This window comes from Atheta coriaria, unplaced genomic scaffold, assembly GCF_025399875.1.
Source record: "Atheta coriaria isolate IRGN ID8LTWV9N9 unplaced genomic scaffold, Caltech_Dcor_3.1 hic_scaffold_2_pilon, whole genome shotgun sequence".
NCBI lineage: Eukaryota > Metazoa > Arthropoda > Insecta > Coleoptera > Staphylinidae > Dalotia > Dalotia coriaria.
The window spans coordinates 3,954,114-3,979,849 of NW_027045444.1; the positions used below are offsets into that span (position 1 = coordinate 3,954,114).

Genomic DNA, 25,736 nt, shown 5'->3' on the forward strand with positions numbered 1-25,736 from the left:
TTTTTCACCGCCAATTTATAGTTCAAGAGACGCTCTACACAATGCACGCTATTTTAATCCGCTAAACATTCTGGAAGTGCCCTAAAATGCCCTTCATACAACGCCCTTTATTGAAAAATTTGAAAACTTGCTGTGGAAAACACCCTGTATCTCGCAAACTAATACACTTTTCTTGACTTTTTCACCGCCATTTTATAGTTTAAGAGACGCTCTACACAATGCATGCCATATTAATCCGTTAGACATTCTGGAAGTGCCCTAAAATGCCCTTCAAACATCGGCTTTTTTGGAAATTTTGAAAACATGCTGTGGAAAACACCCTGTATCTCGCAAACTATTACACTTTTTCCGAGTTTTTCACCGCCATTTAATAGTTTAAGAGACGCTCTACACAATACATATTATTTTAATCCGCTAAACATTCTGGAAGTGCCCTAAAATGCCCTTCAAAAATGGTTATTTTTTTACGTTTTTTTAAATTTTTGGGTCGTGAAGCAGGGACAAATTTTTATTTCAACATTGCTTATTCTGCAAAACTTGAAATAATTTAAAACATTTTTGTCTGAAGAACAGGGTCGAACTTTTTAAGTTTAAATATTTTGGCCGAAGAACAGGGCCGAACTTTTTGTGTTAAAATTTTTTGGGTCGAAGAACAGGGCCGAACTTTTCAGTTAAAATTTTTTCGGCCGAAGAACAGGGTCGAACTTTTTGTGTTAAAATTTTTTGGTCGAAGAACATTTTTTCCTGCGAAATCAAAATAAAACTTTGAATGCTAATAACTCCTGAACTAAAAGGGCTAGAAAAGAAAAGACGGCAGATTCTTGACCCTTGAAGGATTCTCTACAAGATAGGCTATTAAAAACAGCCCTTTTTTTTCGCCTCAAAGCTGAAAAAAGTGCAAAGAGGTACCTCTTATAGGTTTTTTGATTTTTGAAAAAATCAAACTAAACATGCTATCCTGTTAAGAACCCTTTAAGGGTTAAGGGCCTGAAGTCCGTTTTGTTCTAGCCCTGTTTCTAGGTTTCCTGTTTCCTGCTCTAGGGCTGTTTTTAATAGCCTATCTTGTAGAGGGTTGTTCAAGGGTCAAGAATCTGCCGTCTTTTCTTTTCTAGCCCTTTTAGTTCCGGAGTTATTAGCATTCAAAGTTTTATTTTGATTTCGCTGGAAAAAATGTTCTTCGGCCAAAAAATTTTAACTGAAAAAGTTCGACCCTGTTCTTCGGCCGAAAAAATGTTAACTGAAAAGTTCGGCCCTGTTCTTCGACCCAAAAAATTTTAAAACCATACGTCAACTCTGTTAAAAATGGTTCTGCAGAGCTATAATATAGCGTTGAGAAACTCAGTGAGAGTGAATTAGTTAGTTAGGTTAGAATAGCCCACTGATTTGTATATTTTTTATTGTTTAGAGTTTATGGCTGCACCAAGCATAGATGCAAAAAATTGTCAGGATAGCTGAGATGTTCCGACATCCACTGTAGCGGTGTATCTAATGGTGGAAACATGCCATGTGTGCACACCTTGCCTGCAAACACTTGCTCAGGTAGAGTTTCTTCAAGTAGGTCGCGCAAAGTCTTCTTGCGCCCACCCTCACAAATTGGCCTGACTAACTTTTGTATATATCCGTCATTAATATACAACCGGTAGGGAATATGCTTGAAACTGTCTTGTTCAGCAATTGTTTCCATAAGCTTCCTGTTGACTGCCCAAAACTGGTCAAATTTGTCTGAAACACCAAAGAAACAATCAGAATCTACTAGCTAATAACATCCTCTGTGCTCTACCATTCTGCAATCCCAACCATAACTGAGTGTGGTCCTTCTTCAACATGGAGCCCACTACCTGGCTTCTATGCTTAAGCAGGTCAGCTTCCTTCAGGCTGGACAAAAAGTAGGATTCTACCAAATCTCTGTAAACCGACCATTTGAAACTATATTTCATGATAGAGATGAAAAGATTACTTGCTATTGAAACGGAATATTTGCTTCTCTGGGAATTTGTAAAAGTGCACAGTAATGTTCCATGGCAGTGCCAGTTGGGTGTTGTCAGAGCGGACATGTAAATCAAAAAGCACCCCAATTGGGCAGTGCCATTTTAGTGGCTGACCATCAAACTCCAGCCACATGTCCTGATCATTCTTGTCATTTGAAGTAAATCTCATGAAGTGTTTCTTTACCTGTGGAAAGAATGAATGCAGAGAAGGTGTTAAGATTGAATATGCTTAAAAAGTCAGTGTTCAGTGGTCTTGTACCTTATCTATCACCAGTGGGAAGTAGGACAGTCGGGGCACCATCAAATAGAATGGATCTGGTTGCTGGAGTTCATACACTTCCTCAGGATCCAATGTAAAACACACGGGCAGTTTGCCTTCCCATATTTCGCGCAAAATTTCGCGGTCATTAGCCATTGCAAATATTTATTTCTGGCCAAATCGTAGCAAGTAGGAAAAGAACTCCCTTAGATATAAATGTATGTTAATACCTATTATCCTGTCATTGCTCCTAGTCTCTCAGAGCATGCGTCATTTCTGCTTGTTGGGGTTTGTTATTGTACCGAAGTAACCTAGGCACACACAAACATCAAGAGGTTAGGTTTGTATCGACGGCAAGAAATGAAATCAAAGAGCAAGAAACATGTGGGCAAAGATAAGGAAAAGACGGAACGATCCAGATCTGAAAGCAGTGGCACCCTCAAAATGGAACCCGCCGAGGTGATCGCCTTCCTGAAGGGCGAGGTAAATCGACTTCTACTTCAATTCTTTTATTCTAAGCCGACAATTTCAGTCGCCGACAACCAAGCAATTCGCGCGCTTGAGTAGTGAATCGGTCCAAAATTATGCAGAACAATCCATCTTTGAATCAGCCCCACATGAGGTAGCCTACAGCTTAGCAGAGGATCTGAGCTACAAACTAAGACACATCATACATGTAGGTATCAAGCACATACCTACATTTTCTGCACACATAACTTACCAAATCACTGGTTTTAGGAAGCTCATATAAAGGCCAATCTATCAGGGAGAACTGCACTACTGGGCAGTGATATTGAGGCCTGTTTGGAAAGCCTGGCCGTTGAGAAGGTGTATGGAGCCAGCAATTCCAGTCACTTCTCTCCACTGTCTGACAAGCACTTGTACTTGCAAGATTCAGTGGTAAACTTAGTGATGCTGGTTGGAAACACCACCACTATCATTCAGCCAGGCGATGCAATCCTCACAAAACAGTCTTGGCTGCCAACAGGACCTGCAATGAATAACTATGTGCGATACTTCACTGCCATGTGCCACACGTTGATTTCTAACACGCCCCAACAGCGACAAGAAGCACTGCGTGACGTGCGCTGCAATGCGCATATTGGTCCGATTGTCAACTGGTTCTACCACTTTGGCTACTTCCTGCTTAGTAAGGATATTACGTATGTGTCGCTTACGATGAGCGCGCTGCAACTCATCGAGGCGTTGGAAAGTAACCCAATCGCGAGGCAACAAGTCGGGGAGAAAGAGGTGAGGTTCGCGAGACTTCTTCAATCATATTGTATTTCACTTAACTTGCCTTTTATTTAGTTGAAACTGCTGCCTAGATTGATATTGCAACGCCTGTTGCGTACCCGTACGGACTATGAGGTAATCAAGCCGATGTGCAGCGTGTTGGCGATGTTGTGCATACGCGCACCTCTCCGAGAACTCGTTATTGGTAAAATCGAACAACGGCGGCAGGAATTCAACACCGACTATGCTCTACCGCTGGTATGCATCATCAATGCACTGGGAATTGATGTGTTAAGGCCTTATGTAGACCAGGTGATGCATTTGTATCGAAATGCAAAAGCTGCGTGCGCGCCCAACTTACACCTGCTGACAGCAGTCATAATGGTTAGTTTATGCACTCTCGTGAATTAGATTATACAGATGTATTCGTTTGTTTCTTTGTTAGTATTCACATCGCTTACTGCAAACGCATGACGCAACAGCCATCGAGCACAATTGGGCGTTCTATGAAGCCTTCAACTTCAAACTGATTCCTCATTGGCGTTCAATGTGCACTTGCCCAGCTTCAGCTAGTACAAAAGAGTACGACACAAATTTCCGCGTCATCTTCGCTCAGCATTTAAAATCAATAAAAAGAATATTGCCCATTGCATTACGACATCGCCGTCGCCGCCGCTACAAACCGCAAGAAGTTTTCGACCCTTGTCTTCCTCCATGCCAAAAACAGCTACATATAAGACTAAAATATAACGCTGCAGTTGAAACAGCCATTGACGACAAAGATGAGCATACTTCTCCGCCTCAGCAAAGCAGCAAAAATGACCAGAAGCAGGAGTTTGTGACAATAGGCAGGTGGAGCCCGATCCGCGGGCGAGAGAATATGAAAAACTTAAATTGTCTGCATTACAACAATCTGATTTTGTGATCACTGTTGTAAGGACGCAGAAAGCAGCGTGAGATTGTCGAGGATATCTGTTATTTGCAGATCGCAAGATGTCGTTTCGGAGCGTGAATGGGAGAATTGCATGTTGCGCTGGTGAAGCAGGCGTGATAACGGCTGCGGTACACGACCATGTACTAAAATAATTATATTTTAATTAAACTTGATTGCGTGCGAAAATAATTTGTCATTCAGCATTCACTTACGTTGTTGTACGGCAATGTTTAGTGGAGCCTTATTGGGTGTTTTGTACAGCACACTTCTATCCCTGAGTATTTGCTTTCCGCGCGTGGTGATGTGCTCCATCGCCTGTTCCTCTTCAACGGCGATGTTCTCTGACGGCGTGGTCGGCGCTGACACTGTCTTCGCCTTACACGACGTTGGGGATTTACTCAAGGCGTCGAGTAGTTTCTTGAGGATGTTTTCCTGCACCTTACACCGCTTGAAAACCCTCAAGACGTTCGTTTTACACATCTCGCCATCACCATCGGAGAGCAGTTTCTCAGCGGCAGCGTCAATTTCCATTGTTACTACATACACACGAAGAGGAAATTATTAAATTAGAAAATTGAATGGAATGCAACACACAAACCACAAATAACGTCGTCGAGGTATCTCCGTATGAGTGCCTGGTTCTCAATTGGACTATCCACAAGACTAACAAGCAGCATCTCATAGAGAATCTTCGCCTGAAGAGTGATTGGCTTGATATGACTCTTATCAACGGCTGAAACTTCGCGGAAACGCTCTTCGAGTTCAGCGTTGATATCTCGGATGACCTCATGCGTCACCTGACAAAACGCGAATGGATCGATGATGAGGTAAATATGCTTCTTGAGATCACCAGCCTGCCGCAACCAATAGTGTTTAAGCATTTCCGCATGGTAGAGATTCTGCACGGCGCAGTCCTGGACAAGCGTAGTCAGCGCCGGCACCAGCTCACCTTCTAGCGCCTCAAGAGATGCCAAACAACTACGCATCCGAAGTGTGCAGTTACGATCAGAAGAACAGGAGACTGCGAACAGTCCCACTTGAATCATACGGTCAACATGCAAGTCAAAATCAGCCACCGCTTCATCCAACGCCGCTTCGTCCTGTCGACTGCGTAGACAAAACCTGTGCAAGTCCTCCAGGGGTTTAGCACATTCGGAGAACACTTTCAAGGACAACTTCAACACGGCCGCATTCACTTTGCGCTCGAGCGCGCAGAGTTTATCGCAAGCAGCGTCGATGAATAGATTACACATGGAAATTCGCGGTGTTGGCTGGTGCAATTCTTTAACCAGATAATCAAAATTATGAAGAACTTCCTTACTACTACCCTTGATGACATTGCAGTCATCCTTGAGTGCCACCTGAGCAATGGACATAGCATGACACAGCACTTCTTCAATCACTTGCCTGGCATTCTCTGTGCTGGTCCAAACCAACTTCAATTCTCCCTCTACATCAATCTCAGTCAACTTATCAAGTGCAAGATCCATGTATTTTACAAAACCAACAGAGGCAACATTCTTTGTTGCCACCACATTGGAGTTGAGGACATTCTCCAGTCCAGTTAGACACATTGCTATCTGCTGCAGAATACATTGGCGCGACTCCTGACATCCGGAAAAACAAGTGCAAGTAACCATCAGAGATCAACAAAAGACAATTATCTATACCATACATTAATTGTTATGCCAATATCACCTTCAGTAGTAAATATTTTGATCAGCACAGAAAGTGTGGTGTTGAGTTGCAGCAGATACAATAGCATTGTTTCCTTGTCAATTTGATTCATTGGTTCGCCATTTTGACGCACACTCTCTGCGATTTTCAGCAGCAAATCACAAAGTTTTCCACACAAATCCTGCAAGCAAGAAATATTAATTTATAACTCTGAATTAGACATAAATTTACCTGGAACCATGCGAGGACATCCTGTTTGCTATTGACGTTGTTCTGCAATGTATAAAGAAACGATTTTGTTTCGCGTAACTGCTTTAATAATGAACTCATCTTTCAAAAAAACCGTCGTGTGCTCAGCAAGTTGCGCGCTCATTTGAAATAGCTACTTATAGGTTATATTAAACTGTAACATATTGTAGAGGGCGCTGTAAGTTGTATTGATTTTCCAAATTCAAAATTTAACCACCAAACATATTTTTATAGATTTCTCTGTAAAATGATAATCCTCATTATAGAGAAAATTAAATAATTGGTATTATATTAATATATGTAAACTAATTTTGTAATTTTCACACAACGTACGACCTTGATCTTTGGCCATCATGTCAGTCGTAAAAGGATTGGTGGAGATCATGTCCGAGACAAGCGCGCTAACTAAACTTTTGATAAAATGCGTGCATTTTTCGGCCGTCAAACACAAGAAACAACGCCGGATGGACCCAGATGCGACGCCTTACATAAATCATCCAATCGGTGTTGCTCAAATTCTAACTGAAGAAGCCAACATCACGGACCCCACTGTGCTTCAAGCAGCTCTGCTGCACGACACAGTCGAAGACACAGACACTACATTTGAGGAAATAGAAAAGGAATTCGGTAGAGATGTATGTAATGTAGTCAAAGAGGTGACTGATGACAAATCCCTGCCAAAGCACGAACGCAAGCGGTTACAAATTGAACATGCAGCAGGGTCAAGTCATCCAGCAAAGCTGGTCAAGCTGGCAGACAAGTTGCATAATTTGAGGGATCTCGAGAGGTGTGTTCCACTAGGATGGACCAAGCAGAGAGTAGACGAGTATTTCCAATGGAGTCAACAGGTGGTGCAAAATTTAAGAGGCACAAATGCTGAATTAGAGCTAGAATTGGATAGATTGTTTGCGAAACACAGCTGATATGTAAATCATGATGTAAATATTGAACCAAATAAAAATATATGCAACCAAACGTGCAAGTCATGCAAGTGATCTCACACTGAGCGTCATATTTCTTGATCGTGTCTGAAGAAACAGAAGATGTCCGAATCGGAAATTGCAGAAAAGCACATTCTGACAGAAAACATCGCGAATAAATATTTCGGACGTGATGACTTCCAGTTCGGCGTGTTAACATTCTTCGCCAAATTGCATACCGTGGACACCTGCGGTAGTAATGGCCTGCCACTAACGCCCAACTCGATTACAATTTACGGCAAAGCACAAATTTTCAAATCATTGGTGCATTCAAATCTCTGCCAATATTTGGACATTATAAGAGGAAAACATGGTGCATATAGAACAGAAGACTATATGTATTGTATAAATTAATGTGTTTCATTGTTTTAGAAAGACTTTTGGTGGTCTCTCAATATTGTGGCACCCCATTACTTGAAACCCTTTCAAGTATTCATTCAGATGAGATATGCCGCATTGCCTATCAAATAATCAAAGGTTTGGATGTGTTACACAATAATAATCTTACCCATCAAACTTTGTGCTCAGAAAATGTGCTGTTGCAAAAAGATGGCAGCGTCAAGTTGTTCAATTATGCTCTTTACTCCATGACTGGATATGGCCAACTGGTTTCATTTCCACTGGTGTACGTTTAACCCTTGCAAGTTTAAATAACTCGATTATGAATAGGTAATGTTGTAGACAAACTGCATATTCTGCCCCAGAAGTGTATTTGAATAAGAATCAACCCACAAAATTCCCAATGTCAACCGACATCTGGTCCCTGGGCATCATTTTGGTGGAGCTGGTGCTGAAGCAACCACTCTGGGAGAGTTTGAAGATTGGTCAAAAGATTCGCAAAATTCTCAGCCTGCTGCAATGCGAAGGCCGTATCTTTGAACGCATCGCACGAGAACACAAATGCTACGAAATATTCATGGCATTGGATCCCGATTGGAAAGCGCTTATTGAAAGCTGTCTAGCCGTCACACCCAGCAGGCGAATTACCACGCAAAGACTTCTCGAAAACAAATTATTTGCACATCTTCATGTGCACAACAGCGGCGAGCAAAAGAAGCGCGACATTCCAAAGTACGAAGCATTCACCATCAAAGAATTCTACCATTGGTGGAGACTCGCTGGCGGTGACGTGATCGCTGAATTAAAGAAACAAGGCCTCATACGGACAGGCCCACCAATTCTATCATTGCCCAGGTAACACAAATATGCACAAATAAAATAAAATTTTCTTTCTGCACTTTGGCACTTTGTGCAGCCTGGCGCTGATCGACGGCACGTGTTTTGGCCAGGAGAAGAACCCCAACACGCTGTATGACCAACGAGTGGTGATGATGCCAGTGACGGCGCTACACGAGCGTCTCGGTCATCTCAAATATCATCACTTCCATCCACTGGTACATTGTGCATCCGCAATCATCGACAGATTTGATTCATCGCTCAACTACGATGCAAGCGGACTTCCACTGTGCATTAAAGAGAAGGATCCCGAGTACCAATTCCACCGCATTATACTCTTCAGGCGTTTGTTGTACGGTTATCCGTTTACGCGAGATTTGATCGTTAGGCAGGCAAGATTCGATATTCCGCCGCAACTTCGCGGTGAAATTTGGGCTGCACTGCTCAATGTGAGCGGCGATCGCGATCGCACAGAGTTATTGTTTCAGCTCATTGATAAAGAGACCCAAACACCTACCGATCGTCAAATTGAGGTGGACATTCCACGTTGTCATCAGTACAATGAGCTGCTTTCCTCTGCCGACGGGCATCGCAAACTGAAGCGTATACTGAAGGCGTGGGTGCAAAAAAACACAAAGTATGTGTATTGGCAGGGTTTAGATTCGCTCACGGCGCCATTTCTCTTATTGCATTTTAACGATGAGGCCAGGGCGTTTGCGTGCCTCTCTGCTTTTGTGCCCAAGTATCTGCACCAATTCTTTTTGAAGGATAACTCGGCGGTTATTCAAGAATACCTCGCCCGTTTCTCACAACTGATTGCATTCCATGATCCACCACTTGCGAACCATCTACACGAGATTAACTTTGTCCCTGAACTGTTTGCAATTCCATGGTTCCTCACCATGTTCTCGCATGTATTTCCTTTACATAAGATCCTGCATCTTTGGGATAAACTCCTCTTGGGCGACTCCGCATTTCCTCTGCACATTGGACTCTCGGTATTGACGCAATTGCGCTCGCGCCTCATGTCGAGCGGCTTCAACGAATGCATCCTACTCTTTTCCGACCTACCCGAGGTGGATATTGAAAACTGCGTGAAGAATTCAATGCTTACATTCGAAACAACGCCAAAGAGCGTCACGCGCCGTCTGCATGACAATGAAAGCGGGCAGGAAATCACCCCCGAAGCATTGGAAGACTGTCGACGGCAGAATAAAGCACGCTATCCGCGAATCTCACCGCAGGATGTCGAGCATTTAGTGCGTAACTTTCCCAGCCAGCTGCTTGCAATCGATATACGAAATCCTACGCAATTTGCACGCCGCGCCATCGTCGATAGTTTGAATATTCCAATTTCGAGCGTCAAATTCGGTGAGCAGAGTCTTGAAGGGCTGGGCCCAGTTGGGACTTTCCTCGCTACCAGCGACGATAAATTTGTCGTAGTCATTGGTGACGAGGATACCGACACTGAAATGGTAATACTTTGCCTACCTGACAACTTCACAAGTTTTTTCAATCATTTGTATTTCAGTTTCCGCGTCTGTTGCTCGACTGCAAGGTACCAAAGGTATGCGTTTTACAAGGCGGATTCGACGCATTGCAAACCTACGCATCGAATAATGCAATTTTTACGAGCAGTTAATAATAATATAATTCAAACTATATCCAATTTAATTTACAAGTTTCGAAATGTTCAAATACCTGTTTAGCCAGACACTATTTTCAATGGTTATTGCGATTGTTTACGTCTATGGTATTCTTTATAAATCGATTCGATAATTAATTATTAATTAAATTAATTGTTAAAGTTGTTTGTAGTTGAAGAAATTCAAACTGGTTGTCATTTTGAATCTGGTAACTTACTGGGGAAATCGCGACGCGTTTGCGATCTGTGATGAGAGTGGCATAACGGGAATGCCCGGTAAACACACAAATATAAAAGCAACCCGAAGAGGCACACAGCAATAAACACACATCATTCACACATTCATACTACGAAAAGACGGACCCGATAATTAATACAGCCCAGAGTCATCAAATTAAATGTGAAAAATAGAAAATTAATTCAAATGAATCATCAAATTAAATAGAAAATTGAATTAGATGTGAAATTGATGTGAATTGACTCCAAGCAAACAATAACGACCGAACGCGGATGACGCGATGCTGAAAAGTGTGATACTTTGAGTTAACAAATGATTACCAATTATTTTCAAACCGAAAAGTTGAGAAAATTGTTTACAAAATAATAGGAAATTTACTAGATTTTCTGTTCTTATTTTTTGATGCAATTAAGCGAATTATTTATTTTCATTTGTCGCGATTATAGAAAATGTTTAATTAATGAAAAGCAAGTTAACTCAAAGTATCACCTGTACATAAATAGAAAGAACTAGCAAAGGGGAGACGAATGCATGCCGCGATTGGGATGCCCAAATTGCCAACAGAAAGCAGAATTGTGCATCCGGACAAAAGGGAAGTGTCCAGATGGGACAAATGGGCGCATACAGATACAAGACAACCAGTTTGGTGTCAGGTGTACTCACTACTTAACATCAGGCGATCTAATTATGCTGGGTGGATTAGCCCATAACCAAGGTCATAGCAATCAGTGGAATTCCCCTTGGGCTGACACACGAGCAGCAATTGTACTGGCACGTGAATCAGTCAGGGGCACTAATTGCCACCCTCCGATTAGGGGCATCACCACACCTACCTTCAATCCGGCTCCATGAAACAGGGATCATTCGTCTTGTTTCACTGGAGGATGCGTCGAGTATTCCCCCGTTGTCCAACGCTGGTAGGAAGCTAGAAGAGGTCCAACGATGCCCCTCTCATCATGGATGGATGGATTCCATTCGCGCACTCGGTTTACTCCCGCACTTTCGGTTACTATTCGCGACGCGCACTCGAAGTATTTCGTTAGACCTCTTCAGGTCATTCGCGATTCAATGAATACTTTATTCATGAATACTTGGGTTGTAGTTATAATATTGTGCAACTTTATTACTTTTAATGATCGCGACTCGAGTTCACATCCGATCTGAAAAGCAAGCAGAGAGACCAATTAGTATTAGTGGTTAATGTTTTACTTACAAATCACTTTGTTCTTCACTACACTCTTTGTCACTTCACTAATTTCACCAGAAGAACAACTTGTGCAGAAATATGTTAATAAACTCATAGAAATCGAAAAACATCAAGATTATTGCCCCTCAGTGGACCACAGGTAGGTAATCAGCGTCTTAATGTGTGAATCTAAAACAAAGCATAAGTCCAGTAAAACTTGAAAGTTAAAAGAAAATACTTTAATATTGAAAAACAATAGTTTTACGAGAGTGAGTATTAACAAGCTATGTAAAGTATAGGTACACTTACTATAATGTAACTTATAAAGTATAAACTTTAACGGTTGGACATAGAGCCATAACAAGTCGGTGTAAGTGTTTGTCAAACCAGTAGGTGTGCTGACGAGGCCTAAAATGGTCGAAATAGCTATCCACATAAAGTTTGACAAATACTTGCATTGACCTGCAAACTTGCAATGGTTTTAATAAATTATCGTTTACATAACGATATTGTGGGGGTATAGCGTACAGTAAATGTATACTTTACTTAACATTGAAATACTTTTTGAATCTCCATTGTGGAAGTGTGCATTCACGTTATTCGTCGTCAGCTGTTCCAATGACTAAACTTGTTCATCGTATCATCCCGTTGTGAGGAGGAGCAACAAACAACAGGTAGTTGTAGTACGCCTCTCTCAACCGGCACGACCCTCTCTGTAGGGGTGCACAATAAGGGTAGTAGTGATTTCCAGCTAATGGGGTGTCTCCGTGTCGTGCAATGGTGGCGGAATATGAAAACGATGAAAACTTGCATTATAAAAGTAATAATTTGGTATTAGTATTGTGTTTATTATTTGTTTTGCAACATTGTATCATGCAGGTAGTTTTGTTCTGCCTACAAATACCCTATGTCTGTAATTTTATTGCGGTCAAGGTTTCCTGCAACTTTCTATTTCTCAATCTAAGCCACAAAAAACAGGCCATTGGGCCAGCTGCAACCCCAGCCTACCGTTACCTCTGAATGGTCAGGGTTGAGTGAGCACGCAGGGCAGACATAATAAATCTGTTATTCCTACTTGGAAATCTGCGCTTACTATTGATACTACTACTAAATTACATTTGAATTAAGGAACGAGCTAGTTTTATGTCCTGTAATTAGGCAAAGACGCGATCCGTACAACGTGGCTTTTACATTTTCATGCAAATACGCAAACATCCGCAATAAAATCGTAAAAATATTATGATACACTCACCGTTCACTGCCTTCCCCGTTGATTTGACACAATTCCAGGCCATTCCAATAAATTGTAACTCAGATGCAATTGGATTTTGTAAAAAACAGCAAGCACACGTCTTATCAGCACAAAGAACAACTGCACAATATGGCCGACTTGGTTGCACAACTTACACGGCTCAACACGGCAAGCGCACAAGTATGACTCATGGCGGTTGAGCCAACGGCCGGCACGCAACATGAAAAACACAAGGTAACGCGATTAATCTCAAAATATTGTCAAAATAACTCTGAACTTCTTACCTGCCGTGCTCTTCCTCGTCGATTTGTATCACTTTCAGTATTGACCACTTGATTTTTATTCGGTTGCATTAATATTTTTGCATAGCAAACAGTAACACTTGTAGACTCGATAACGGTCGGCGCAGGAAGAGGACATCTTGTACGCCGGCGTCATCCTAGTGCAAAACGCAAAGTAGTGACTTTAGTGTTTTTTAGTTTTGCAGACACACACTGCTGCAGGGATGCCGAAATTACACGAATGCACCACCGATTCAATCAAGTGTAGATTCTGTTTGAATTATGATTGAGACCGATATTTGGATTCTTGTTTTTAAATCCGATTAATCGAATTTATATGGTTGTGGTTGTCACGATTGCTGAAAGTATGAATCTCCGCACGACGTGCACCCGACGATGAACGGATACAGAGTGATTTCCGCCAGTTACTCGGGTTCGTTGGAGAAAATCTAAAGTGTGAAGCACGCCTAAAATGCACACACACATACAAACACTTTGTGTGCGTGAAAATGCACGACTTTCTACACTGGTGGCGCGATCGGGTGCTAGATCTACTCGGATCAGCCGAGACAACATGATTAATTGCGACTGTTAAATGTTTAAAACGACATGATGATGATGATGATGATAATATTTGCATGTTATTTTTAATAAAATTTTCGAAAATATTTATGAGTATCAGTGAAAATCTGTCATAAAAACGAAATAAATAATATTTTTGTGATTGTGATTTAAGAACGCTCAGCCATGCGCCGGAGAATTTACCCAAGTTGACCGCTTCTCGTATCGACTTATTCACTGCTTTAGTTTTGAAACGTAGGTAGGTATTAGGTAAAATACCTAAATGATGAAATACACACGTTTCAAAATTAAATTTAAAAACAATGTTTTTAAAAGAAAGTTTGGTGAAATAAAGTTTTATAAAGTAAAGTTGTTATTATAAAAGAAGTTATTATTGAAGAAAATTTTATAAAATAAAGTTTTATAACAGAAAGTTTGTTTTATAAAATAAACTTTTATAAAATAAAGTTTTTAAAATAAGTTTTTAAGATGAAAAATTAAAATACAATATTTTACAAAAAAGTTTTAAAAAAATTAAAAAGAAAATTTGTGTGTACGCGAATGAGTCGTGCTTTGGTGACAACGCCAATACTTTATTGCTTTTGGTCTACGTTTGTACGCCGTGCTTAGTGAATGACGCTGCTACGAGGCTTTCGCACTGGTTGTGCTAGGATTGACAGCGGGGTGCGGGGTGTAAGGCCGGCCGCGTGTGCTAGGTTGCGCTGGTTGTAAGGCAGCGGAAACCGAGGATATGTAGCAGGCAAAGGGTGTCAGCAGTCAGCACGACACAGGTTACGAACGAGGAGATGTAGCAGGCAAAGCATGTGTTGCGAGTAAAGGGAGAAGAATGTTCAGGGAGTGCATGAGAAAACAGGCCAGAGTGGAGTCGAATAGAGAACACGACAGAGAGACAGAGAAAAGTAGAGTCGATATTTCACTGTATAGTTGGTAGGTAAATCTATCATAAAAACGAGCTAAATACCTAATATCTTTGTGTTTGCGATTTAAGAGCGCTCAGCCGTGCGGCAGGGAATTTACGCAAGGGGTATTTTCGTATCGACCATATTCATTGCTTTAATGTAAAACTTACAGGTAACGAACGAAAACAAATTTGGAAATAGAAATGTTTACAAAAAAACTTAAAAACTTTTATAAAATAAAGTTCTTTAAAAGAATGTCTAAAAAAGAAAATTAAAAATAAATAATTAAAAAGAAAGTTTGTGTGTACGCCGATGCGTTGTGCTTTTGTGACGACGCCGGTATTTCATTGCCTATGGTGCCGTTCGCACGGCACGCAGTGCTTAGTGAATGACGCTGCTACGAGGCTTTGGCATTGGTTGTGCTAGGTTTTGTCGGTGCGGGATGTACGGCCGGCCGCGTGTGCTAGGTTGCGCTGGTTGTAAGGCAGCGGAAACCGAGGATATGTAGCAGGCAAAGCAAGCGTTGCGAGTAAAGGGAAAAGGTTGTTCATTGAGTGCGAGAGAAGACAAGCCAGAGTGGAGTTGAGTAGAGAACACGGCAGAGAGACGGGAGTGAAAAAGGGGAGAAGTACAAATATAGAGACGATATTGCATTGTATAGTTAACGAATAAAGTTGAGAAGATTTTGAATTAGAGACATTATGCGGAGTTATTTCGAAACAAACTTAACAAAATAATGTTTTAAACAGAATGTTTTAAACTTTGAAATACAAAGTTTTTACATAAAAACTTTTCCAATTTTAGTGTGTAACAAAAATTAGCAGGTTATATACAATTTAGTGCAATAACAAATCAATGCAGACATTATTCACGTCAGTTAGTGCGCTGATGCAAACACTTGCATTCATTTGTGAAGGTTTAGACTTATGTGCATGGGTATATTTAGTACTGTCGCTTGCTACGTTGTGTGTGAAGTCAGCGAATGGTGTTGCCTACTCAGTTTGGTTTCGTTGCGACTGGTTGAGGCGGACCGCGACAGGCAGCTAATTTCAGCCGCACGGCACGGTCTCCACCAATTCCACTTCAACGTAACGCCTTATGCGAACGGCGATGTTCGAGAAGACCAAGCTCCATATTACTACTTTTTTGTTTTATATTCATGATTATTTATTAAAAATAACAAGCAAATATTATTTTATTTTTGTTTTATATTTAATTTCCTTTTCTTTGTTTTTTATAAAGTGCATGATTCATCTGGCACCTAATAGCACCACCAGTGTTAAAAAGTCGTGCATTTTCACGCACACGTAGTGTTTGTATGTGTGTGTGCATTTTAGGCGTGATTCACACTTGAAATTTTCGCCAACGAACCCGTTTAATTGGCGGGAATCAGTCGGTATCCGTTCATCGTCGGGTGCACGTCGTGCATAGATAAACACAGTCTGCCATCGCAACAAATACCTAAGTATCAAATAATTCGGCTAATCGCATTTACAAACAATAATGTGAATATCGGCCTCAATCATAATTCAAATTAAATCAACGCTCAATTGAATCGGTGGTGCATTCGTGTCATTTCGGCACCACCGCAGCAGTGTGTGTCTGCAAAACAAAAAACACTAAAGTTACTAGTTAGCGTTTTGCACTAGGATGACGCCGGCGTACAAGATGTCCTCTTCCTGCGCCGACCGTTCTCGAGTCTACAAGTGTTACTGTTTGCTCTGCTGAAATATTATTGCAACCGAGTAAAAATCAAAAGGTGAATAGTGAAAAAGACACAAATCGACGAGGAAGAGCACGGCAGGTATGAAGTCATAGTTATTTTGGCGATATTTTAAGATTAGTCGCGTTATCTTGTGTTTTTCATGTTGCGTGCCGGCCGTTGGCTCAACCGCCATGAGTCATACTTGTGCGCTTGCCGTGTTGAGCCGTGTAAGTTGTGCAACCAAGTCAGCCATATTGTGCAGTTGTTCTTTGTGCTGATAAGACGTGTGCTTGCTGTTTTTTTCAAAATCCAATTGCATCTGAGTTCAAATCTATTGGATTGGCCTGGAATCGAGTCAAATCAATGCGGAAAGCAGTGAACGGTGAGTGTATCATAATATTTTTACGATTTTATTGCGGATGTTTGCGTATTTGCATGAAAATGTAAAAGCCACGTTGTGCGAATCGCGTCTTTGCTTAATTGTTTTGATATAAAACTAATTCGTTCCTTAATTCAAATGTAATTTAGTAGTAGTATCAATATTAAACGCAGATTTCCAAATAGGAATAACTGATTTATTATGTCTAGCCTGCATTCTCACTCAATCCTGACCATTCAGAGGTAACCGTAGTCTGGGGTTGCAGCTGGCTCAATGACCTGTTTTTTGCACAGATTGAGAAATAGAAAGTTACAGGAAACCTTGACCGCAATATTTCAGACATAGGGTATTTGTAGACAGAACAAAAGTACCTGCATGATACCTACAATTTTGCAAAACAAATAAGAAACACAATACTAATATCAAATTATTACTTTTCTAATACAAGTTTTCATCGTTTTCATATTCCGCCACCATTGCACGACACGGAGACACCCCATTGGCTGGAAGCAATTTCAACCCTTATTGTACACCCCTACAGAGAGGGTCGTGCCGGTTTAGTAGGGCGTACTACAACTACCTGTTGTTTGTTGCTCCTCCTCACAACGGGATGATACGATGAGCAAGTTTAGTCATTGGAACAGCTGACAACAAATAACATGAATGCACACTTCTACAATGGAGATTCAATAAGATGACTTTAAGTATTTCCTATTAACTCTCTAATTCTAAAGGATTTATGCTTTGTTTTAGATTCACACATTGAGATGCATACCTGTAGGCCACTAATCGGGAAATAATCTTGACATTTTTCGATTTCTGTGTGTTTATTAATATATTTCTGCACAAGTTATTCTTGTGGTGAAATTAGTGAAGTGACAAAGAGTGTAGTGAAGAACAAAGTGATTCGTAAGTAAAACAATTAAACATTAATACTAATTGGTCTCTCTGCTTCCTTTTCAGGTCGGATGTGAACTCGGGTCGCGATCATTAAAAGTAGTAAAGTATTCGTATATTATTCGAGTGCGCGTCGCGAATAGTAACCGAACGTGCGGGAGTAAACCGAGTGCGCGAATGGAATCCATCCATCCATGATGAGAGGGGCATCGTTGGACCTCTTCTAGCTTCCTACCAGCGTTGGACAACGGGGGAATACTCGACGCATCCTCCAGTGAAACAAGACGAATGATCCCTGTTTCATGGAGCCGGATTGAAGGTAGGTGTGGTGATGCCCCTAATCGGAGGGTGGCAATTAGTGCCCCTGACTGACTCACGTGCCAGTACAATTGCTGTTCGTGTGTCAGCCCAAGGGGAATTCCACTGATTGCTATGACCTTGGTTATGGGCTAATCCACCCAGCATAATTAGATCGCCTGATGTTAAGTAGTGAGTACACCTGACACCAAACTGGTTTTGTAGTGAAGCTATACATATTTTACTATAAAGCTGATCGTAAGCTGTACTGTGTGAGTTCACTCTGCCTGCTACACTCTGCCTCGGTCGCCGCTGCAACCAGCGTAAAATACTAGCTAACTGTAGCAGCATACGGTACTGGCTCACGCGGCCGGCCTTACACCCCGCACCCCGACATCAATCCTAGCACAACCTGTGCGAAAGCCTCGTACCAGCGTCATTCACTATGCACGACGAGCAAACGTACACCAAAGGCAAGTACCGGCGTTGGCACCAAACCACGACGCTTCCGCGTAGACACAAAGTTCCTTTTGAATTTTTTTTAAATTTCTTTTTATTACTCAATTTTTTAAAATTTTATTTTTATCAAATTTTATTTTATGAAACTTATTTTAGAAAAGTTATTTTAGAAAACTTATTTGATAAAACTTTATTTTTTAAAACTTATTTTATAAAAGTTATTTTATAAAACTTAATTTTATAAAAGTTATTTTAATTTAATTTAATTTAATTTAAAGATTTAATTTAATTTAAAGATACCTACGCCAATCGGCAATATACCTACAATTAGATTAGATACAATATTTTGAAAAATAAATAAATAAATAAATTTGAGGGGGAAAAGAACAAAGAGAACTTGAAAGAAAATAGTTTTGAGAATGACTTTAAGCCAAAATTAGGGAAATTGTAGTAGACGTGATTTAGCCTCCGGAATGAAAGCACCAAGCGAGCCACTGTAGAAATCAACCTTGTTATGCAGGGCGTTGACAAGTTGAGCAATGCGGTTGTGAGGACCATTATACACATAGTTTGTGGTTGTTTTTGTAGTTTTAAGTAGACGGTTACATCTCAGCGAAAACCCCACTGGCGCGAATTTTATCAAAGTTTATTTTATAAAACTTTATTTTAAAAAAACTTTATTTCATAAAATTTTCTTTTTAAAATTTTAATTATTTTTTTTTAGTATTTTATATTTCAAAATTTCTATTTACACGTTAAAAAACTAGAGTGCTTTGAGCCGATACGAGAAGGGGTCAACTGGGGTCAATTTCCTGAGGCATGACTGAGCGCTCTTAAATTCTAAACACAAAAATGATTATTTTAGTTTTATGATACCTACCTACATTGTTACTCTTAAATATTTTCTAAAATTTCATTAAAAATAACATGCAAATATTATCATCATCATCATCATGTCGTTTTAAAGATTTAACAGTGTGTATCAGTCAAGCTGCCTCGCTTGATACGAGTAGGTAGGTACTTGTTTTGATCTGGCACCCGATCGCGTCACCAGTGTTGAAAGTCGTGCATTTTCACGCACACGAAGTGTTTGTATGTGTGTGTGCATTTTAGGCGTGCTTCACACTTCAGATTTTCGCCAACGAACCCGTTTAACTAGCGGGAATTAGTTTATACCCGTTCATCGTCGGGTGCATGTCATGCGTAGATAAATACTTTCTGCAGTCGTGACAAACACAACCATATAATTTCAATTAATCGCATTTAAAAACAAGAATACGGATATGGGCCTCAATAATAATTCAAACAGAATCTACACTTGATTGATTCGGTGGTGCATTCGTGTAATTTCGGCATCCCTGCAGCAGTGTGGGTCTGCAAAACTAAAAAAACACTAAAGTTACTAGTTAGCGTTTTGCACTAGGATGACGCCGGCGTACAAGATGTCCTTTTCCTGCGCCGACCGTTATCGAGTCTACAAGTGTTACCTACTGTTTGCTCCGCAGAAATATTATTGCAATCGAATATAAATCAAAAGGTGAATACTGAAAAATACACAAATCGACGGGGAAAAGCACGGCAGGTAAGAAGTCATAGTTATTTTGGCGATATTTTGAGATTAGTCGCGTTATCTTGTGTTTTTCATGTTGCGGGTCGGCCGTCGGCTCAACCGCCATGCGTCGTACCTGTGCGCTTGCCGTGTTGAGCCGTGTAAGTTGTGCAACCAAGTCGGCCATATTGTGCAGTTGTTCTTTGTGCTGATAAGACGTGTGCTTGCTGTTTTTTCAAAATCCAATTGCATCTGAGTTCAAATCTACTGGATTAGCCAGGAATCGTGTCAAATCATCGTGGAAAGCAGTGAACGGTGAGTGTATCATAATATTTTTATGATTTTATTACGGATCTTTGCGTATTTTCAAAAATTCCATTCCGTCGTTAGCATGAACCACGTGGTGCGGGTCGCGTTTTTGCTTAATTGCTTGATATAAAACTAGTTCGTTCCTTAATTCAAATGTAATTTAGTAGTAGTTTCAATTTTAAATACAGATTTCCAAGTAAGAATAACTGATTTGTTATGTCTGCCCTGCATGCTCACTCGACCCTGACCACGCAGAGGTAACGGTAGTCTGGGGTTGCAGCTGGCTCAATGGCCTGTTTTTATTGGCACAGATTGAGAAATAGAAAGTTGCAGGAAACCTTGACCGCAATAATATTACAGGCGTAGGGTATTTGTAAGCAGAACAAAAGTACCTGCATGATACAATGTTCCAAGACAAATAATAAACATGGAACATATCACAATACTAATACCAAATTATTTCTTTTCTAATGCGAGTTTTCAACGTGACAAATATTCCACCATCACTACTGCACGACACAGAACTACCCCATTGGCTGGAAACAATTTCAACCCTTATTGTGCACCCCTACAGAGAGGGTCATGCCGGTTTAGTAGGGCGTACTACTGCTACCTGTTGTTTGTTGCTCCTCCTCACAACGGGATGATACCATGAACAGCTGTAGTCATTGGAACAGCTGACGACGAATAACATGAATGCACACTTCCACAATGGAGATTCAAAAAGATGGCTTTAAGTATTTCCTATTAATTCTCAAGTGCTAATGGATTTATGGTTTGTTTTAGATTCACACATTGAGATGCAGTATACCTACCTGTAGGCCACTAATCGAGTGTATATAGTGTATACTCGAGTGTATATTCGTGTGTAATATATTTCTGCACAAGTTGTTCTTGTGGTGAAAGCAGTGAAGTGACAAAGAGTGTAGTCAAAAACAAAGTGTTTTGTACGAGTAAGTAAAACAATTAAACACTAATACTAATTGGTCTCTCTGCTTCCTTTTCAGATCGGATGTGAACTCGGGTCGCGATCATTAAAAGTAGTAAAGTATTCGTATATTATTCGAGTGCGCGTCGCGAATAGTACCTAATCGAAAGTGCGGGAGTAAACCGAGTGCGCGAATGGAATCCATCCATCCATGATGAGAGGGGCATCGTTGGACCTCTTCTAGCTTCTTACCAGCGTTGGACAACGTGGGAGTACTCGACGCATCCTCCATGGAAACAAGACGAATGATCCCTGTTTCATGGAGCCGGATTGAAGGTAGGTGTGGTGATGCCCCTAATCGGAGGGTGGCAATTAGTGCCCCTGACTGCCTCACGTGCCAGTACATTTGTTGTTCGTGTGTCAGCCCAAGGGGAATTCCACTGATTGCTATGACCTTGGTTATGGGCTAATCCACCCAGCATAATTAGATCGCCTGATGTTAAGTAGTGAGTACACCTGACACCAAACTGGTTGTCTTGTATCTGTATGCGCCCTTTAGTCCCATCTGGACACTTCCCTTTTGTCCGGATGCACAATTCTGCTTTCTATTGGCAATTTGGGCATCCCAATCGCGGCATGCACTCGTGTCCCTCTTGCTCTTTCTTTTTGTTTATGTGTCAGTGTTACTTTGAGTTAACTTGCTTTTCTTCACTTACCTATAGTACCTAAACACTTTCTATAGTCGCGACAAATGAAAATTAATAATTCGTTTAAATGCTTCTGAAGATAACAACAAGAAAATCTAGCCAATGTTTTGTTAACAATTTTCATAATTCTTCTATTATTTTGATAACTTTATTGCTTTAATATAGATAATTTTAAATACTAATTGATAATCACTTCCATTATTGCTTCATGTTAACTCAAAGTATCACCCTTTTCAGCATCGCGTCATCCGCGTTCGGTCGTTATTGTTAGCTTGGAGTCAATTCACATCAATTTCACATCTAATTTCAATTTTCTATTTAATTTGATGATTAACTTGATTTTAATATTCTAATTTTCATATTTAATTTAATGACTCTGAGCTGTATTAATTATCGGGTCCGTCTTTACGTAGTATGAATGTGTGAATGATGTGTGTTTATTGCTGTGTGCCTCTTCGGGTTGCTTTTATATTTATGTATTTACCGGGCATTCCCGTTATGCCACTCTCATCACAGATCGCAAACGCGTCGCGATTTCCCCCCAGTAGAACAACATGAATCGGTCTGTGATGATCTAGCTAAGTATGTGATTAGGTAGGGCCAATTAGGCAGGGCACTGTCTTTCTCTCTCTCCTGTGTGAATGTGTGTTTAGCGACTAACCATTTTCCGCTTTCAGAAGTCCCCGCGAATTAGTTCCGCGTGCGTAATCGTTGTTAGGCCCTTTCCTTTCCTTCAATAATGTCTCACTTGCCTTTCAGCTGCAGCTGCACTCTTCTACCTCCAGTTAGATGTCATCAATAGCAGTAATCTTTCTTCTTTCTAGAGTAGTAGAAGTAGTAGAGTAGTATGATAACTTGGCGAGGTGTTCATTATTTGCTTCACATTAATACGAACAGACTGCCAAGTTATCTTTAGAATGAAATAGTAGTTGCAATAGTAGTTAGTATCAAATCACATTTTTTTCAGCTCTCTTTCAGCCTTTCTTTCAGCATTACAACATTATTTCTCATTTCTATTGTCGTGTAATGTACCTATTTGTGTGTGAGTGAATGAGTTCCTTCCTTTTACCCCCAATTAATCTAATTTATTTATTTTCAGCAGACACTTTTTAAGATTGTAAATAAAAAAATCTCATCATTACACCTCTTCTTATTTATTAATACTACCAATAAAGAAAAATAAGTAAAAAATAAAAGTCCGTAATATAGACTCACATGCTATAGGTATACGGGGGTGGTTTGGAGGGCCTTTTATCTTTATTTTTCTGTTATTTCAGTCGCAAATACAACTGTGCAGTTCAACCTACTATCTATATATCAATCTCAACTTTCTCTTGAGTTCTATTCATAGATATTAACTTTACTACTTTTACACTAGAGTGGGAAAGTAATAACTATTCAAAAGTTTCCCTCACAGTTTCCTTATTTACTAAAAAAGTTTCATCTTTCATGCTTTTCATTTGTTTAAAAAACAAAACGTCACTATTTGTCTAGATAACCAATTCAATCCCTCAGTCATCTGTCATTTATTAATTACCACGTTTTTAATCCTATATATTTCTACAGCCAGAGAATGTTTGCTCCAAGAATAAGTGTCGTGAATTCTACTATCAGCGGTGGTAGCAGCCGCAGTCCTACAGATAACAGTTCTTCACAGGGCGGCTCACGAGGTAGCACTTCCATCGAAAGTGACGATGACAGACACAGACAATCCACCATGGTAGATCCCCATTCTTCTACTTAACACTGCTCCACTTAAACACTAAAAATATTTCAGGACTACAGAAAACGCGGCATTTGGTTTGGATTGAACGAACACATCATCGTCACAATGGCGTCGAGCATGGGCATCTTACAATACAGCAATTACGCGCTAGTAAACATCAAAGACAGTAAAAACACAACCAACCCTTACAGCATCTCATAATTAACTCACTTATTTCCCGCTAGGTGGCACAATACTGCAAGTATTTGCAGCGTATGTCATTGTAGGAATCCCCGCTAGTTACATGCAAATGGTCCTCGGTCAATTCACACACCTTGGCGTATTTCTCCTTAAACGCATGGTGCCAGTCGCAGATGGCGCTGGCTTCTCATACTGCATCACCATCTTCTTTCACAGCATGCTCTCAGTCCTCCAAATGCAGAATATCGTGCTGTATCTTGTCATTGCGTGTGTTCCGGGAGACCTTCAATGGAGTATATGTGGCGCCCCCAATTGTTGGGAAGTGGGAACACCATGCAATAAAACTGCACCGTGCGTAGATGAACAGACACATGTGGCTGCCTACGTCTTCTGGAAGTAAAATAATTTTAAATTTTTATTGTTTAGAATTAAACATAGAGAATAATTCCAGTGAGACAATCATGTTGGGACATTCAACGCCAGAAGAACGTCACCTGGACTTCCCCGACAAGGAAGCAGTCTTCACCTCGTTATCCCTCTGGATAATCATTTATCTTTTATCATTAGTATCACTCCTCCGATTGAAAAAATTCGTCCGCAGGATGACTGTGGTGCATTTAATCATCAAAGGATGCACGACGTTTGGTCTCCTCTTGAAAGCAGGCGTTGTACGTGCGTTTACCCAGCTAACAATGCAATCAATTGTAAATCTGAACAACATCTCCGCATGGCGTGAAGCTGTCATCCGGGTGGTGATAACAATGACGCTCGGGGACTTCTCGCACGTGATGCTGGGTGCCCTTGGGTCCGACATGACGAAAATCGGCTCGGTTTCATTCTTATCGGGGTTTTTATCGTTCAGTTCGCTGTGTATGGATGAAATAATGGTGAATTCCGCTACGATCGCCCTCTGTCAACAGTTGAATCTACCACAGAGTCAAAGGTATCTTCTGTTTTCCCCGCCAAATGCCCCGATGCATTTGACGATGATCCCGACCACTTTTGAAATCCTGCCGTATCCAAGACTATGGAATTTGTTGTATTTTGGTAATAAGATGATGGCGATCCTGTTTCGCATCATATTGAATATTCATTTCTTGCTGGAGGCAGTCACACATCGTTTTCCTACGTTGAGTTCGTATAAAAAATACACTTCGCCTATTTTCTGCGCGTTGGCATGGAGTATTGGTATTGTCCTTCAGGGACATCCAGCGTATGAAATCCGTGTGAACTTCCAGAGGGTCACTATCTTTTTATGTCAGTATTTTAATGTTTTCTTCTTTGCTGCGATGGTTAGTTATGTCTACGGCGTGCGGCGTTTCTGTGATGATATACATTTCCTCCGAAAATCACCGCCGAATCTCTACTGGATGATCACCTGGATGCTTTTGCCGATTTTTCTCTTGGTTACTATAAGCGCAGAGTATTTACACAAGAATAACATGTTCTTTAATGAGTGTCTCATTGAGATGGTATTGATGTTCTCGCCGTATTTGGTGTTGACTAGTTATGAGACGATTAAGAAGATTATCGAACGCAAGACTATTACGTTGATTACGCCGGAAGCAAAGTGGGGACCACGTGAGGCTGAGCGGAGAATACGACGAAGGCAGTTTAATCCTAGGAAAGCTACGAGGTACATGATGGAATCGATGCATTGTCATCATATTTGTATTATTGATAGCAAGCTCTTGAAGGCGATGGTGACGAAGGAAGCGCAGGTTATGGCGAGGATTGGTGGACAGAACAGGACAGAAATGAAGGCTGGGAGGCGGTCAAGAAGATCCAGCACGGAATTAATCAAGCCTAGGTTCTCGCAGCTTTCATTTTGAAAAGAAAACAAAATGGTTTTGGTTTACACGCGCCCTCTATTAACAGTATTTTAAACTAACATTTTAAAACTTTTACAGAACTAAATAATTTATAATTAAATCACTGATCTGAATACTTTCACAGATTTTTTAATAGTAAATATCATACAGACTTGTAAAATGCAATAATATAATTTTTAACAATTA

At 40.6% G+C, this 25,736-nt stretch overlaps 6 protein-coding genes across 9 annotated transcripts; 4 read left to right on the forward strand and 2 right to left on the reverse strand.

Moving 5' to 3' along the window:
• Positions 1-1,379: 1,379 nt before the first annotated feature.
• On the reverse strand, positions 1,380-2,403 carry Atg5 (autophagy protein 5). Its single transcript, XM_065317046.1, has 4 exons — positions 2,248-2,403; positions 1,958-2,172; positions 1,781-1,905; positions 1,380-1,722 (listed from the first exon to the last, which is right to left on the reverse strand). The coding sequence occupies exons 1-4, from the start codon at positions 2,401-2,403 to the stop codon at positions 1,409-1,411; spliced, it is 810 nt and encodes a 269-aa protein (XP_065173118.1). The 3' UTR covers positions 1,380-1,408.
• A 190-nt stretch (positions 2,404-2,593) lies between these two features.
• On the forward strand, positions 2,594-4,606 carry LOC135803434 (uncharacterized). Its single transcript, XM_065317043.1, has 5 exons — positions 2,594-2,730; positions 2,780-2,923; positions 2,986-3,498; positions 3,559-3,867; positions 3,929-4,606. Exons 1-5 carry the CDS (start codon positions 2,608-2,610, stop codon positions 4,406-4,408), a joined length of 1,569 nt encoding a protein of 522 aa, XP_065173115.1. The 5' UTR covers positions 2,594-2,607; the 3' UTR covers positions 4,409-4,606.
• LOC135803433 (serendipity locus protein alpha) lies at positions 3,891-6,494 on the reverse strand. 3 transcript variants are annotated; one of them, XM_065317041.1, is made up of 5 exons: positions 6,333-6,494; positions 6,093-6,275; positions 5,016-6,024; positions 4,630-4,953; positions 3,891-4,560 (listed from the first exon to the last, which is right to left on the reverse strand). In XM_065317041.1, the coding sequence occupies exons 1-5, from the start codon at positions 6,333-6,335 to the stop codon at positions 4,409-4,411; spliced, it is 1,671 nt and encodes a 556-aa protein (XP_065173113.1). In that variant the 5' UTR covers positions 6,336-6,494; the 3' UTR covers positions 3,891-4,408. The 3 variants fall into 3 exon arrangements, with proteins under 3 accessions (XP_065173113.1, XP_065173112.1, XP_065173114.1); XM_065317040.1 differs by having other exon boundaries at positions 6,326-6,494; XM_065317042.1 differs by lacking the exon at positions 6,333-6,494 and having other exon boundaries at positions 6,116-6,257.
• A 202-nt stretch (positions 6,495-6,696) lies between these two features.
• Mesh1 (Metazoan SpoT homolog-1) lies at positions 6,697-7,318 on the forward strand. The gene has a single exon (XM_065317047.1). The coding sequence runs from the start codon at positions 6,697-6,699 to the stop codon at positions 7,264-7,266; it is 570 nt and encodes a 189-aa protein (XP_065173119.1). The 3' UTR covers positions 7,267-7,318.
• Positions 7,319-7,386: 68 nt separating this feature from the next.
• Positions 7,387-10,310, forward strand: LOC135803432 (TBC domain-containing protein kinase-like protein). Of its 2 annotated transcripts, none has more exons than XM_065317038.1 (5): positions 7,387-7,636; positions 7,696-7,948; positions 8,005-8,517; positions 8,579-9,974; positions 10,031-10,310. In XM_065317038.1, the coding sequence occupies exons 1-5, from the start codon at positions 7,387-7,389 to the stop codon at positions 10,139-10,141; spliced, it is 2,523 nt and encodes an 840-aa protein (XP_065173110.1). In that variant the 3' UTR covers positions 10,142-10,310. The 2 variants fall into 2 exon arrangements, with proteins under 2 accessions (XP_065173110.1, XP_065173111.1); XM_065317039.1 differs by having other exon boundaries at positions 7,511-7,636; positions 7,700-7,948.
• A 12,812-nt stretch (positions 10,311-23,122) lies between these two features.
• Positions 23,123-25,663, forward strand: LOC135803367 (sodium-dependent proline transporter-like). The gene is made up of 4 exons (XM_065316959.1): positions 23,123-23,532; positions 23,590-23,704; positions 23,763-24,114; positions 24,170-25,663. The coding sequence occupies exons 1-4, from the start codon at positions 23,386-23,388 to the stop codon at positions 25,548-25,550; spliced, it is 1,995 nt and encodes a 664-aa protein (XP_065173031.1). The 5' UTR covers positions 23,123-23,385; the 3' UTR covers positions 25,551-25,663.
• The last annotated feature ends 73 nt before the right edge of the window (positions 25,664-25,736 follow it).

What these genes read in the sequence shown, in the direction of transcription:
- Mesh1 (XM_065317047.1), top strand. Translation starts at nt 6,697, where the DNA reads ATGTCAGTCGTAAAAGGATTGGTGGAGATCATGTCCGAGACAAGCGCG.
- LOC135803432 (XM_065317038.1), top strand. Translation starts at nt 7,387, where the DNA reads ATGTCCGAATCGGAAATTGCAGAAAAGCACATTCTGACAGAAAACATC. An exon ending in CTGGTTTCATTTCCACTGGT is followed by an intron (nt 7,949 to 8,004) that starts GTACGTTTAACC and finishes GTAATGTTGTAG; the next exon opens with ACAAACTGCATATTCTGCCC. An exon ending in AGGATACCGACACTGAAATG is followed by an intron (nt 9,975 to 10,030) that starts GTAATACTTTGC and finishes TTTGTATTTCAG; the next exon opens with TTTCCGCGTCTGTTGCTCGA.
- LOC135803367 (XM_065316959.1), top strand. Translation starts at nt 23,386, where the DNA reads ATGTTTGCTCCAAGAATAAGTGTCGTGAATTCTACTATCAGCGGTGGT. An exon ending in GCTAGTAAACATCAAAGACA is followed by an intron (nt 23,705 to 23,762) that starts GTAAAAACACAA and finishes ATTTCCCGCTAG; the next exon opens with GTGGCACAATACTGCAAGTA. An exon ending in GCTGCCTACGTCTTCTGGAA is followed by an intron (nt 24,115 to 24,169) that starts GTAAAATAATTT and finishes GAATAATTCCAG; the next exon opens with TGAGACAATCATGTTGGGAC.
- LOC135803434 (XM_065317043.1), top strand. Translation starts at nt 2,608, where the DNA reads ATGAAATCAAAGAGCAAGAAACATGTGGGCAAAGATAAGGAAAAGACG. An exon ending in AACTAAGACACATCATACAT is followed by an intron (nt 2,924 to 2,985) that starts GTAGGTATCAAG and finishes CACTGGTTTTAG; the next exon opens with GAAGCTCATATAAAGGCCAA. An exon ending in TGCTGACAGCAGTCATAATG is followed by an intron (nt 3,868 to 3,928) that starts GTTAGTTTATGC and finishes TTTCTTTGTTAG; the next exon opens with TATTCACATCGCTTACTGCA.
- LOC135803433 (XM_065317040.1), bottom strand. Translation starts at nt 6,424, where the DNA reads ATGAGTTCATTATTAAAGCAGTTACGCGAAACAAAATCGTTTCTTTAT. An exon ending in ATGTCCTCGCATGGTTCCAG is followed by an intron (nt 6,276 to 6,325) that starts GTAAATTTATGT and finishes TCTTGCTTGCAG; the next exon opens with GATTTGTGTGGAAAACTTTG. An exon ending in CCTCGACGACGTTATTTGTG is followed by an intron (nt 4,954 to 5,015) that starts GTTTGTGTGTTG and finishes GTGTGTATGTAG; the next exon opens with TAACAATGGAAATTGACGCT.
- Atg5 (XM_065317046.1), bottom strand. Translation starts at nt 2,403, where the DNA reads ATGGCTAATGACCGCGAAATTTTGCGCGAAATATGGGAAGGCAAACTG. An exon ending in TCCCACTGGTGATAGATAAG is followed by an intron (nt 2,173 to 2,247) that starts GTACAAGACCAC and finishes TTCTTTCCACAG; the next exon opens with GTAAAGAAACACTTCATGAG. An exon ending in ATGGTTGGGATTGCAGAATG is followed by an intron (nt 1,723 to 1,780) that starts GTAGAGCACAGA and finishes TTGGTGTTTCAG; the next exon opens with ACAAATTTGACCAGTTTTGG.